Raw genomic sequence first — 14,595 nt, 5'->3', positions numbered from 1 at the left:
TTTTTTTGAGACGGAGTCTCGCTCTGTCACCCAGGCTGGAGTGCAGTCAGGATCTCAGCTCACTGCAAGCTCCGCCTCCCGGGTTTACACCATTCTCTTGCCTCAGCCTCCCGAGTAGCTGGGACTACAGGCGTCCGCCACCTCGCCCGGCTAGTTTTTTGTATTTTTTAGTAAAGATGGGTTTTCACCGTGTTAGCCAGGATGGTCTCGATCTCCTGACCTCGTGATCCACCCGTCTCAGCCTCCCAAAGTGCTGGGATTACAGTCTTGAGCCACTGCGCCTGGCCGTGAATGGAATTTTTTCCTACTGCCATTCTTAAGTGCTTATTTATACAGTAGCAAAAGCTATTAATTTTTTAATATTTATATTATATCCAATCACCAGTTCAAGTTTTCTTCTCTGCCAGTGTTTATATCAATGTTTACCAGTTATTTCACTTTTTCATTATTTTACTACATCTATTACATTACAACCTCCAAGGCAATGTTATACAACAATGGCAAGAAAGAGAATCCATATCTAATTTCTGATTTTAATTGAATTTTTTTAACTTTACCTTTAACAATAATACTCGTTATTGGTTTTTGTAAACAGCCTTGTTACATTAGTTTGTTTCTGTTTTCTTTTCTTTAGAGTTTTTCTTAGGAATGGCTGCTGAATTTATCAAGTAACTTAATAGCATCTATTGATTTAATTTAACAGTTTTCCACCTTTTTTTGATGTAATGGACTAAGTTAGTTGATAGATTTCTGATGAACCACCCTTATGTCCCAGAAATAATCCTTACTTGGTATATTATCCCTTGATACACTGATGGATTTTATTCACTAATATTTTACTTAGAATTTTTCTATCTATATTCATAAACAAGGTTCTTCTGCAACTTTTTTGCTATCTGTGTTGGGTTATGGTATTTAAATTTTATTAGGTGTATAAAACAAATTAGGGAGAATTTCCATTTATGTATGCTAGGGAGCGTTTAAATAATATTGCCATTATCTTAATGATTACATGAAATTCATCTATAAGTTCATTTGTTTCTGGTTTGTTGTTCAATGACATTTTTAATCTTTTCCATTTTCTTCCATAACAAGTTGTCTGATTATTTACATTAGCGTGTTATCTCTTTGACCAGTCTATATTTTTATCCTCCCTTTTATCACTTTAAATGATTTTCTTATAAATAGTATACAGGATACCTAGATTTGAGGATTTCTTATCATTAAATCTGCTAGTCATTATTTTTAAGTGGTAGGATTCATTTCATTTAGATTTCTCATGATGGTTAAAATTTTTAATTATTTACTTCACACCCATTATATCTATTTTATACCTATTGTATATCATTTAAGTTGCATATAAGGTATATTATATGTTTTACACTGTGGTTTCCATTTTTTCCTTTTTGTTTCTTTGCTGGTGTACTCAAACTATGAGCAATTCCATTTCTTCTCTTGTTACTTTGGAAGTTCAACTGAACAATAAGTTGTTCACTTCCATTTATCTGCTCTGACAGACACATGTTTCTCCACCTCTATTTGAAAAGAAGATATCAAATATTACCCCTGCAAAAAGTTACTCTTTCCTGGCCTCCTGCTCCATCTGTCCTGTATTTCCGCCCCTTCCCCCAGTAAGCTAATACTTTGGTAACTTTTACTTTTCCTCCTCCCCACAGCTGTCCCCAAGCCTTAAGTTGCTGCAGTTGTGTGTGTGTTTGTTCTAGACTGTTAATTGAACTTCCCTCGCCATATGACTCTTTTTAGCATTTATATGACACATTTCCAAGTAGCCTACCCTTATCCATTTAGGCTTTCTCTCCCCTTCACCTTCTTATCTGAGCCGGGTTTTGTTTGATTTTTTTTCCTGAGATGGGGTGGTCTTCCCCTGGGTGAGAAGTTTGCTCCACTTACTGGGTCTCCAATGCCCTTGTTGCCTCTCCGCAAGCAGCAGGTGCTAGTCTACTGCCCTCTAGTGTCCACTGTGGCAGATGAGAGCTCCATGCCAACTGATTCTCCTTCGCAGAAAGCCTGATCTTTCAGCCTAGTACCTTGTAAGAGTCTATTATCCTTGGAGTTTAAATGTGGTATCAGGTGATACCAGGTGGGTGTCCTTTCTCTTCAGTCCAGCCATGAACTTGAGAAGCATTCTAATCTGTAGATTCAGATTGCTTTTCAGCTCAGAGCAAATGGTTCATGTTTAATAATTATTTCTCCTTTATCGATCCCTCTTTCTATTTCAGCTAGCCTCTTTACGCATGAGGTCTCTTGCATTTAGAGACCTCTTATCCTGCTCTTCATGGTTCTACTGCTGTACATCTTTGCTCTGTGCTGAGATATATTCACTGCACTTTGTCTTCCAGGTCACTAATTTGGGCTTCAACCATGAGCATCGTCATCTGCCGGACTGTTTAATAGCTGGTTTATGTTTTCTTCAGAAAGTCTTTTTGGGGGATGCAGTTTAATGTTCTTGTTAATATTCAAATTGACAGTTGTCCCCTCCAACAGCTCTCTTTTGCTAGGGGTGAAGATTATTCTATTTTGAATAATCTTCTCTGAGGCTCTTGGTCCTCAGGCCTGCCCTCGCAACATACCACACACTGGCTGGCTTAAAACAACAGAAAGTTGTTCTGTCACAGTTCTGGGGACTAAATGACCAAAATAAAGCATCAGTGGGGTCATGCTGTTCTGGACTCTCTAGGAAAGATACTTCCTCACCTTCTCCTAGAGCGCAGTAGTTACCAGCCATCCTTAGTGTCCGTTGCCTTATGGACGCATCACTCCAATCCCTGCCTGCGTCTTCACAGGCTTGTCTCCTCCACATGTGTCTCCAAACCTCCCTCTGCTTGTAAGGACACCAGTCATCAGATTTAAGGTCTACCCCAATCCAGTATCACCTCATCTTAACTTGATTACATTTACAAAGACCCAGTTTCCAAGTAAGATCACACTGGAAACAAAGTTCAACCCACAACAGGCTGCCTTAAATTTTTTATTTGTCAGCTCAATGGGCTCCAGCTTAGTTAATAGGGTACCCTAAGAGGCACTGGCCACAGGTTATAGAAATAACCCTCATTCACTCTCCTGGAAGGGTAGAAGCAAGAAGGCTGCCATGGCCCTGTTGAGGCAAGTGGTTGAAACTCCTCAGCCTCACAGCCCTCCTGCTCCTCCTATGAATCCTTGCCGAGACTCTGAGACAGGAAGGGTTCAGCCCGCCCATCTGGCAGTCTTGACCTCCTATTCATACCAACAGCTTTCTCTCCATGTGCCCCGCCCCCACCCCCACGACAAAGCTCTTCTCCAGATGTACAGCCTTGGCGGTGATGGTCTCTAAGCACCACCACTTCCAGCCTGAGGAGAAAAGAACCCCTCTCCTCCAGAGCCCAAGGCCTTGCTGGCACTCAGCTTTCCCTAGGTCCAGCTGTCCCTGGCTCAGCAGAGGCAGGAAGATGGAAGCCGGGGGGCAAAGGGAAGGAGACTTAAAGTCAAAACAGCTGAAAACAAAAGATCTGGAACAGAGATCGTTAATGATCAGCCCAAGCTCTCACCGTCCTGTAAAGTCCCCACTGTCTGTCTATTACCTGTGTGTTCATCTTTGGGTTTTGAGAGCTCACGACGGAAGGGAGTGGCCCGGAGACTCCACAGCAGCGGCTGGTACTTTTCCATTTACATCAGCAAGAGGATGTGTTACAGGATTTTTTGTTTTGTTTTGTTTTTCCAGAAATAAAGTTTGTCCAACTTTTGGGAGAGGGCATTCACTGGGTGCCAGGGATTCTCTGATGTAAATCATAAGACCTTTTTTATAACAAACATACAAGCACCTGGGTCAATATATGTGGAATTTCTCTCACCTACTGGAAAAAAAAAAATCCGTTTAAAAGTGAATAAATTATTTGTCTTCCCTTTTCATTAAAGAAGAAAAGGCCAGGTGTGGTGGCTCACGCCTGTAATCCCAGCACTTTGGGAGGTCAAGGCAGACCAATCGCTTGAGGCCAGGAGTTTGAGACCAGCCTGGCCAACATGGTGAAATCCCATCTCTACCAAAAATACTAAAATTAACCGGGTGTGGTGGTGCATGCTTGTAGTCCCAGCTACTCAGAAGGCTGAGGCACGAGAATCGCTTGAACCCAGGAGGTGGATGTTGCAGTGAGCCAAGATCAGGCCACTGCACTCCAGCCTGGATGACAGAGTGAGACTCTGTCTCAAAAAAAAAAAAAAAAAGAAGAAGAAGAAGAAAAAGAAAAGAAGCAATAAACAAACAAACAAAATATAATGGTTGCTTTCTTCCATTGTCCTGAATAGAACTGAGGGTCAGAAAAACTTGGCAGAGACTGCATCCACGCCCCCTCGCTGTGGGCAACCTTTCATTCACTCTGAAGTAGGTGGTTTTCAAACTGCGCTCCTGAGAGTTCTGGGAGTTTCTTGAAGGAAAGAAAGCCAGAAGACTTCAGGCCTTTACCCCAGGCCTCTCAGCTAGGGCAGTAAACTTTTTGTTTAATTTGTTTACACTTCACAAAATGTCATTCAAACAAAGATTTTCCAGGCTCTAAGAAGTTTAAAAAACCCTTCTCTAAAGCCATTCACGGTCAGTTTTCAGTTTCTCAGCAACTGAAGTATTATGTTCCCTAATCCAAACTACTTTTATATCTTCCAAATCTAATGCCATAATCCAGTTTTAGTGCTCTAAAACTGTTCTACTTGACATGCTTGCATTTTATGTGGATATTGAGTAATTTATTCTGATAAATATTTTGAGGCACCGTAATTCATGCTCCCAGAGTAGTTACCGGCACGTGCTCCTGTCAATGGGAACTGTGTGCTTTTTGGGTTTAGCAGTTGCCCTCTTTTAAAGGGAAGAGTCAGAGGGGGAACAGACTGTGGACCCTTACAACCCAGTCCCTGCGTTGTTCTCCTTTAAATGGAGGCAACCATAAGAAGCCTGTGTCTCTGCTCACTTCCTTCTCCCCTAGCCTGCCTCCCCTTCATCCCCAATCCTCACAGAATCAACTCTACTCATCTTTCAGGCCTAAATTTCCCTTCCTTAGGGAAGCCTTTTCTGATCCTTGTCCCTGAAAAAATAGCTGATTTATCTATGTGTGTCACAAGCATAAATCTTTAATTGCATGTTACTGTCTTACTAAAACTTAAGGGCCGGCCAGGCACGGTGGCTAATGCCTGTAATCCCAGCACTTTGGGAGGCTGAGGTAGGTGGATCACCTGAGGTTGGGTGTTCGAGACCAGCCTGACCAACATGGAGAAACTCCGTCTCTTCTAAAAATACAAAATTAGCCAGGCATGGTGGCACATGCCTGTAATCCCAGCTAGGGAGGCTGAGGCAGGAGAATCACTTGAACCCGGGAGGCGGAGGTTGCTGTGAGTCGAGATCGTGCCATTGCACTCCAGCCTGGGCAACAAAAGCAAAACTCTGTCTCAAAAAAAAAAAAAAAATCTTACAGGTCTCAGAGGACAGAAATGTGTAGCTCTTGTTTTCCACCATATGCTACCACTTAGCATAGTGCCTGGTGCAAAGCAGAGGTTCAATTACTACTGGTTGAATGAATGAAGAATGAACAAAACGTTAATGCCTCCTTCATTTAAAATACTTTGGGTAATCAGTCAAGCCCCTCCCATGAATGAGTTGCCATTTATGCTGCACATGGCAGGGGATACAACCAGCTATTGGAAACTCCAGGAGCTAATTGCCTAGTTGGGAACATGACACACAAACACTGCAAAGATAATCAACTAATCAGTGGCACATTCAAGACAGGTTTCTTGGTTCCTAGTTTAATAAATGAAAAGTAAAGAAGCAATGGGTTGAATCTGCAGGTACTTTTGGATTCCAGAGAAAGGCAAGGAGGGAGGTTTGGAGCTGCTTTCTGATGGTAGCCAAAAAAGAAGGGAGCGAAATCACCATGGGGCAGGGACAGGGTCCTCATCATTGCAGACATGGGAGAAGTTTCTCCAGTCATTCAACAAATAGTACTCTCTGGTAGGCATCCTTCTAGGCCCTGGGATATAGGGGTGAACTGAAAGTAACATCTGTGCCCTCATGGATCTCATGTTCTAGTGGAGAAAGTGAATAAAAAGATATCAAGTGTCCATGTCAGGTAGTAATGAATGCTATGGAGAAAATGAAACAGGGTGGTAGAAAATAGAGGGGCGGCCCCATCTCTACAAAAAATAAAAGATTAACCAGGCGTGGTGGTGCATGCCTGTTGTCCCAGCAACTTGGGAGGCTGAGTTGGGAGGATCATTTGGGGGCAGAAGGATCACTTGAGCCTGGGAGATTGAGGTAGCAATGAGCCATGACTGTACCACTGCACTCCAGCCAGAGCAACAGAGCAAGATCCTGTTTCAAAAAAGAAAGAAAAAGAAAATGGTGATGGGAGTGCTGCTTCAGACTACATGATCAGGGAAGAGCTCGACCCAAATAACAAGAAGACACCAGCCAACATGGCCCAAGGCCTGAGACGTGAAAGAAGTTAGCATATTGGAGAAGCAGGGAAAAGGCCAGTGTGGCTGAAGATACACTCACAGAGAGGAGTGGCGCTTGCTCCCATGAGGCCTTTGTTGCCACAAAGGTGTGTGGGTTTACTCGGTGCACTGGGAGGCCCTTCGAGGGTCATAGGTTCAGAAATGCCAGATTTAAGTAGAAGAAGGACATGAGAAGAATAATTTGACTGGAGCAGGAGATTTTTTTTTTTTTTTTTTTTTTTTTTTTTTTTTGAGACAGAGATTCCACTATTTTTGCCCAGGCTGGAGTGCAGTGCTGCGATCTCAGTTCACCACAACCTCCGCCTCCTGGGTTCAAGCGATTCTCCTGGGTTCAGCCTCCCGAGTAGCTGGGATTACAGGCATGTGCCACCACACCCGACTAATTTTTCTATTTTTAGTAGAGACAGAGTTTCTCCACGTTGGTCAGGCTGGTCTTAAACTCCCAACCTCAGGTGATCCGCCCATCTCAGCCTCCCAAAGTGCTGGAATTACAAGCATGAGTCACTGTGCCTAGCTGAGATTTTTTTTTTTTTTTTTTAAGAGCAAGGGAGTCAGAGGCCAGAGACAGGGACAGGTTGTGGAAGGCTTGGCACACTGGGCTAAAGAGTTTAAACCTATGTTCCAAGCAGAGAGCTATTTGGGGGTTTTGAATAGAAGTAACATGATCAAAAAGGTCCTGATAGCACCAGGAGCGACATGATCAAAGTGTGACCTGAAGGTCCTTCCTAATTCACAGCATGATCTCTAACTTCTCTCACAGGACTGCTGCAGATGTATTTGACAACTGTTTAATACATGTAAAACACCCATATACATACTCAAACCAACACACAGGCATGTGTGTAAACACTCGTCTCCACGGGTGCATGAAAACTGGAATGCCTGAGAACCTGGGCATTAGAATTGTCAAGAAATTTGGAAGCTGCCAACTCCATTTGTTGAGGAGTAGCTCTAGGAAGGATTCTGAAGCCACATAGGGACCAGGGGAATGACAGGACCTTCCTCAATTAGCCAGATCAAGAGGATGCCAGGTGTTGGCCATTCTGGCCTGACAGATACACTGCCACACAGTGAATGCTCATCTGAAGACCAAGGATTGACTCTAATGATGGTGCCAGGGCTCCAAGAACTGGTCAAGGAAGTGTTGGGGAACAGAGTGGTCTTGCCAGCTCTCCTGAAGCCAGGCACATAAGCAGCTACTTGCTTCACCCATACATGAGGCCAAGTGCTAGGCATTACTTCAGCTGAAAGAATAAGAACAGCTTGATTTTATCTACAGATAGCTAATTGGAGATGTTCATAAAGAACAAACATGATTTTTTTTTTGAGACAGGGTCTCGCTCTTTCACCCAGGCTGAAGTACAGTGGCGTGTTCACAGCTCACTGCAGCCTCAACCTCCCAAGCTCGAGTCATCCTCCTGCCTCAGCCTCCCAAGTGGTTGGGACTACAGGTATGTGCCACCATACCTGGCTAATTTTTGTATATTTTAGTAGAGACAGGTTTTTGCCATGTTGCCTAGGGTGGTCTCAAGTCCATTGGATCAAGTAATCCTCCCAAAGTGCTGGGATTACAGGTGTGAGCCACACCACACCTGGCTGGGTTTTCTTTTTTTTTAAATCAAGGATTCTGTCTATACATCTTACAGGTGTTACAAGTCCAATATCTCAGTTTTAGTTCCTGCTTTGCCACTTACTCTGAGTGACTCCAAGCTACCAATCTCACTTCCCTGGGCCTCAGTTTACTTATCTGTACAGTGGTTGCCTTAACTACATCGCTATGTTGCAGTGGAACAATTCTGTGGGTGGGGAGGAAGTAGGAAGGCACCCCACAACTCCACTTCAGCTATGGCACAGACTGGATTTGATCATACGATCTCCTATGAGGAGACATTTCTGCACCTAAAATTAGAAGGAAAAAAAAAGTTGGGGAAAGTGGGAGGTCTCAGAAAGCCCACCTCTGTCCTAGAAAAAAGTGAAATCCATCCAGGGTCTGTTCCCAGGGCTGAGGCAGTGTGCAGAGCAGGTTTAAGCTTAGATTGTTGTTTATGGTTTTCATGCTGATGCCCTCAAACTTCAGAAAAAGCAAGAAGAGGTGTGGGCTGTGTACTGAGTCAGCTTCAAAGTCAGGATTGGCGGGAGGCAGAGTGAGGCTCCAATTAAGAGGCTGGACTAGACAGGGGCCCTAGACTTAAGCTGTGAAACAAGGAAGTCTCCACCTCTTGTGCTCCTGAGGCTCCAGGTCACCTGCTTCTACACAAATCCTTACCACTCAATTCTGTGGCTGGGGCAAACTGCATTCCCACCGTGTCTTGTAAAGCAGAACCTGTTTATAGGTGCAATGCGTTGCGCATCACGATCAGACGAGCTGGTTTTCTTCGTGAACGGGAGGAAGGTAAGTGATGGGCACTCCTACCATGGTGTGCAGAGGCAGCAGGAAACCACGAGCTGGAGGGCAGCTCTTGTGGCCCATTTGGGCTGAGCCCCTGCAGTCAGGGGCAAGAAGCCAGGGACTAGAAAGCCATCCTAATGTGACCTGTTTCCCACTCAGCCAGAGCTCAGCTCCTGGAAATGTGGGGAGGACTCAGTAAAGCCTTGGTGTCGGATGAATCTGGCTTCGCCATTTACTATATAACGTTGTGCACGCCACTTCCCCTCCCTGAGTCTTGGCATCCTCATCTTTGAAATCCACTTCTAGGACTATCGTAAAGATGAAAAGAAAGCTGTCCCTTTCCTTGTTTAGGAAGCCCCCCTTGGAAAGCGCCTGGTGCCAGGCCTGATTCATGGACACACTTTATCTGGTGACACGTCTTGATCCTCAGAATTAGGAGGACAAGAAATGGGACCTTTTTTTTGTTTGTTTATCAGCTTAATTTTTCTGTTGAGTCCTCATTGTACAGAATTGGCTAAAATGTTCTCACAGTCAATTGGAGTCCCCTGCTTTCCCTGGGTTGTAGCTAAGCTCCATTTTGGTGCCTGTATAACAAGGGCAGGGACTCTCCATTGCCAGTTGTCCCAGCATCCTCCCTCCAGTCCTCACCATCCAGCCACGCAGGCCCCTAGTGAACCCTAGTGCCCTCTGCAGATCCTTCGCTTCCTGAGTCCCTGTCTGTCTCTCAAATGAACCATTCTGCAGCCCCCAAGGCATAGGGCTTTTCTGGGGTCTTGTCACTTCTCCCTCAAGGACCCTCAGCCCCAGGACTTGGTCATTGTCTACCCCCAACCCCAGAGCTTAGTTCAAGAAAGGAGCCTTAAAGTTCTTATCAATGCCCTTCTGACCCACACTGCTGTATGCAGACTCCGTAACCAGCAACCGCCATATGTTCTTCCAAAACTGTCATTCGAGGGTCTGAGTCCTTACTTGCCTGACCCACTGGCCTAGGTTTTGGAGACTCAAAAGCCAGAGGAGGCTCCTTCCTCTACTTTCCACCCCACAATCACCTCTGTACCATGAGCCCAGAGTGAAGTAGCTGCAGTCAGAGCAGGGAATAAGTCAGGGGTTAGAAGAAATGCAAGGACGGTGTGGTAGGGGTGGGAGTCAGTCACACAACAGAAATATCCGGCAGGGCGCAGTGGCTCACGCCTGTAATCCCAGCACTTTGGGAGGCTGAGGAGGGCAGATCACCTGAGGTCAGGAGCTCAAGACCAGTCTGGCCAACGCAGTGAAACCCCGTCTCTACTAAAAATACAAAAATCAGCCGGGCGCAGTGGCAGGCACCTGTAATCCCAGCTACTCGAGAGGCTAAGGCAGGAGAATGGCTTGAACCCGGGAGACGGAGGTTGCAGTGAGCCGAGATCACACCATCGCACTCCAGCCTGAGGGACAAGAGCGAGATTTCGTCTCAAAAAAAAATAAAAATAAAAATAACTCATCCAACCACACTCTCAATCCATGTGCTTAAAGGATTAGCAGTGGGGCTAGGGGCAGGCAGACAACGGCCTCTTCTTCCATTGATTCGGATCCCCTGGAGATCCAGAAAGCAGCTGAATTTTAACATCCCAACTTGGATGCATCTTCCTTGTTTTTTTAATTCTTTGAGATCTACAAAACTTTATGTCTTCCTTCTGGGGAGAAAGGAAGACCCTAACATGGATAGTTCACTGTATCTTCCTTTCTTCCAACGCAACAAAATGACTAGAAGTGTTCGCAGGACACCCCTAAAACCTCCCCTTTTCCTTTTTTTTTTTTTTTTTTTTGAGACAGAATCTTGCTCTGTCTCCCAGGCTAGAGTGCAGTGGTGCAATCTCGGCTCATTGCAACCTCCACCTCCTGGGTTCAAGCGATTTTCATGCCTCAGTCTCCTAAGTAGCTGGGATTATAGACATGCACCACCATGCCCCGCCCTTTTTTGTTTTTGTTTTTGTTTTTTTGTATTTTTGGTAAGACAAGGTTTCGCCATGTTGGTTAGGCTGGTCTTGAACTCCTGGCCTCAAGTAATCCACCTGCCTCAGCCTCCCAAAGTGCTGGGATTATAGGCGTGAGCCACCGCACCAGGCCAAACCTCCACTTTTCAAGGAGTTGGGGATGTTAGTGTCCACCAGGGCCACCTGGGTCCTGAGCTGGGACATCAAGTCTCACCGCTGGCCCCACTGCTATTGAGGGAGTGGCAGGCTCCAGGGCCTCCCCAGGACAGCAGCAATTCTCTGTCTCCTCTTCCTTCCTACCACTCTTCAGACTCCTGCCGCGGCAAATGCATTCCCAACCAGAGGGATCTCAGAGGGACCAGAATCTCTGCCTACCCAGCTTGCCTCCCTACAGGACCCTTCATTGCGTACATGCACACACACGTGCACACAAACACATAATGCACACACACACACACACAGGCACACACATGCATAAATGCACACACATGCACACACGCACACACATGCACACAATCCAAGTCCCTCCCAGATTTGAAATAGTTCAAGACCGAATTGGAAGATTCCACAAAAATAGATAGTGGAGCAAATATGAATAACACCCTCCCAGAGGCATCTTTACACAGCAGTGTTCCCGGCTCACTCATCTATCACAGCATTGTTGCCACACTTGCCCTGTGAGTCTTCTGTCCTGTTAACATGTGTGAACGTCACGTGCCCTCAGAGCACCAAAAAAACAGGTGCAGACGAAATCAGGCCTATTATACCCTAATCCCTAAATCAAACAGGTTTTGAAGATGTTTCATGGGGTCACGGATACAAGTCCCATAATCATCTCTCTTCTGTTCCCAACACAGGTGATGGAGAGGAATGTGGACCCAGAAGGGACTCTGCTGACCTTCCTACGAAAGAACTGGACCCTTTTGTCAAAGTCCTGGCTGTGTCTGTGTTTGCCTTAACAGTTAGGCCAGCTGAGAATTATGAGGATGAATCAAATCTCTCCATTCAAATAGTCAGCCCCCTTGGCTCTTCCTCTCTATTTGCTTTTGGCCGTGGTTTTAAGGCTATTAGGTTAATCGGGCTGTTTTGGAGAGGATGAAGTTTCCCCGGAGTTTCCTGTATCAATAGTACAGTGAAATAGAAGCTAAGCTCTTTATTTCAGCACTAACAATTCCCTTACAGGCTTTCCGGAGCCCCACCAGGCTTGTTATGTAATAGAGGCTTGTGTTGCATTTGCCCTGCCCTTTTTTGAAACCAAATTCTCCAGATTCAGTGAGAACCTGTATCACAGGGAAAGATTTCCTTTCCCTACATGTGTTTTCTTACCCTAGCTTTTCCCTGCCATTTCATATTCTGGAATATAGATCCTCTTAATAGCAAACATATTTTAATTGGCAAATTAAAATATGGATCTTTCAGTTCTCTGAGAACAAAAAATAAACAAATGACAGAAATTACTAATTGATGAAATCGGCTTCTGGACAAGTTTTGTTTAAAAGCCCAAGGTTTTTAATTGGTTGTTGATGTTTAGAAATTGGAAAATTTCATATTTTTTAAAATCAAGATTTTTCAGCTTCTCTTGGAAAATGGGGAGATAGCCATCCCTGCATGGCAACATGCTTCTCCCTCTTTGTGAGAAAACAGGCAGGGAGAGGTTAATACGCCAAGTGTCAAACTAAGACCGGAAGGAAGTGAACGGCTTCTCAGACCTGCACTCACCCCGCCAAAAGACCTTCCTCAGAAGTGACCCCCTAGGGAGCAGCTATACTGAAAGCAAATGTTCTCCTTGGCATCTTTTCCTTGACTGCGCCCCTTCCAGTACGCCTCACAGGAACCAAGTACGCCTGTGGAAGAGGAGGCTGCGGCGCCTGCACCGTGATGGTGTCCAAGCATGACCCTGTGTCCAGGAAGATAAGGTATCCCAGCCCAGAAGCCAGGACAGTACTTTGTGTCTTGCTCGTGTTCTTAGCTCACAACTTTAAGAAAGGTTCTTAGATTCTTGCTGTGTACGGATCTTAGACTGCTCTAAATAATCCAATAAAAGCTGTGAGCCGTCTACTCAGATAACACATAAACTAACTACATTTTACACACCATTTCAGGGAGATCCCCCAAGGCCCATCTATGCACCCCAGGTTAAGAAACCCCAATGTAGGTCAGCCATTGATTTTACAGATGAAGAAACTGAGACTCAAAGAGATGAAGTGACTTGTTCAAAGTCATACAACTAGTAATCTATAGAACAAGGACTGGAACTCCACACTTTCTGGCTCTGAAGCTAATGCTTTTTCTTTCCCTTTTTTTGAGGTGGAGTCTCACTCTGTCATCCAGGCTGAAGTGCAGTGTTGCTATCTTGGCCCACTCTAACCTCTGCCTCCCAGGGTCAAGTGATCCTCCCACCTCAGCCTCCCAGTAGCTGGGCCCACAGGTGCCTGCCACCACATCCAGCTAATTTTTTGGCATTTTTGGTAGACATAGGGTTTCACCATATTGCCCAGGCTAGTCTCGAACTCCTGATCTCAAGCAATCTGCCTGCTCAGCTTCCCAAAGTGTTGGGATTACAGGCATGAGCCACCACCACCAGCAGCTAATGCCCTTTCTACAGTTGGGCTGGACCAGCACTACAAAGCAAGGACTTGGGCCAAGATTTCATCTCTTAAGGACCAGATTCTAGAAGTTGGGGTTCTCCCAAGTCCATTGGCCCAACAAATCAAGAGATGGCTTCAGAACACAGGTTATCCTACACTGTTGAATGACCTTATCCAGAGAGTTTTAAATTAGGAAGCAAAAAATTCCCAAATGTGTCCATATAGATAAAACCTTTTGCTTGTTATGAAGTCAATGCCCCAATGAATACTAATGAAGTCCAGCCACACTCCTAGTGACACAAGTTCATTCCCTTACTCCCGGGTGGGTCTGTTCTGGGCTTGGAAAGTGTTTCTGAAGTTCAGAATGCCCAGATTCACCTTAAGGATCCCTATTCCTACAGACAGCAGAGTCAGCAGAGAGGACTGTAAATTCTTCCTCCCCAGTTCCCCATCCCCTCAGCTCCATGATGGGATTTGGAGGTTTTCCACTGTTCTTCCTGGTGCCAGGCTTCCCCATGAGGCAGGACTGTGTTACTCCCCTTGACTCTCCTTGTGTTTCTTATACAAAGACACTTCTCTGTCACTGCATGCCTGATGCCCATCTGCTCTCTGTATGGAGCTGCTGTCACCACCGTGGAAGGTGTTGGAAGCATCAAAACCAGGCTTCACCCTGTACAGGTAAGAACACATCCTCATTTTCTCACTTCTTAACTTTATCTTTTTGCCAAATGCTGTGTTGGCTGTACTGCCTGAGGCTTCTAGGTTGTGATCAGATAAGCAGAAGCTTTGGATGCCTATTGACCACGGTAATAACATTTGTTAAGTGATTTAAAAGAAAACTGACAACTCCATCCACATTTGATTAATCATCTTTTTTTTTTTCACTTTTTCTGCTTGAATGAGAAGCGGAATTATTGAAGTATTGATTAATGGTCCGGAATAGGTACTATACAAAGAATATTACACATAGAATAAAATGTCTCTGAGGCTAACAGAATAAAATTTAGGATTATTTCCTGTGGTGCAGAGATCTTAGGAGTAAAATTAGAATTGGGGTAAGAGGAATCCAAAACTTCACCAGAATATGGCAACAATTGCTTCTCTGAATCTTAACCTGAAGCTGGAACAAAGAGGTTGGATTTAAGAGCAA

General features: G+C 44.9%; 1 protein-coding gene across 1 annotated transcript in view; it reads left to right on the top strand.

Moving 5' to 3' along the window:
* Nucleotides 1–8,833: 8,833 nt before the first annotated feature.
* LOC105535434 (aldehyde oxidase 2) overlaps nucleotides 8,834–14,595 on the top strand; it is a 75,472-nt gene continuing 69,710 nt past the window's right edge. Inside the window, exons 1-4 of the mRNA XM_011974535.1 lie at nucleotides 8,834–8,887; nucleotides 11,715–11,799; nucleotides 12,677–12,773; nucleotides 14,015–14,123. Coding sequence (XP_011829925.1) covers nucleotides 8,834–8,887; nucleotides 11,715–11,799; nucleotides 12,677–12,773; nucleotides 14,015–14,123 — 345 coding nt within the window. The remainder of the gene's footprint in view (nucleotides 8,888–11,714; nucleotides 11,800–12,676; nucleotides 12,774–14,014; nucleotides 14,124–14,595) is intronic.

The sequence above is a fragment of the Mandrillus leucophaeus genome, unplaced genomic scaffold (assembly GCF_000951045.1).
Source record: "Mandrillus leucophaeus isolate KB7577 unplaced genomic scaffold, Mleu.le_1.0 Scaffold146, whole genome shotgun sequence".
NCBI lineage: Eukaryota > Metazoa > Chordata > Mammalia > Primates > Cercopithecidae > Mandrillus > Mandrillus leucophaeus.
The sequence above is the reverse complement of the archived record's forward strand: the minus strand, read 5'-3'. Positions and strand labels throughout refer to the sequence as shown.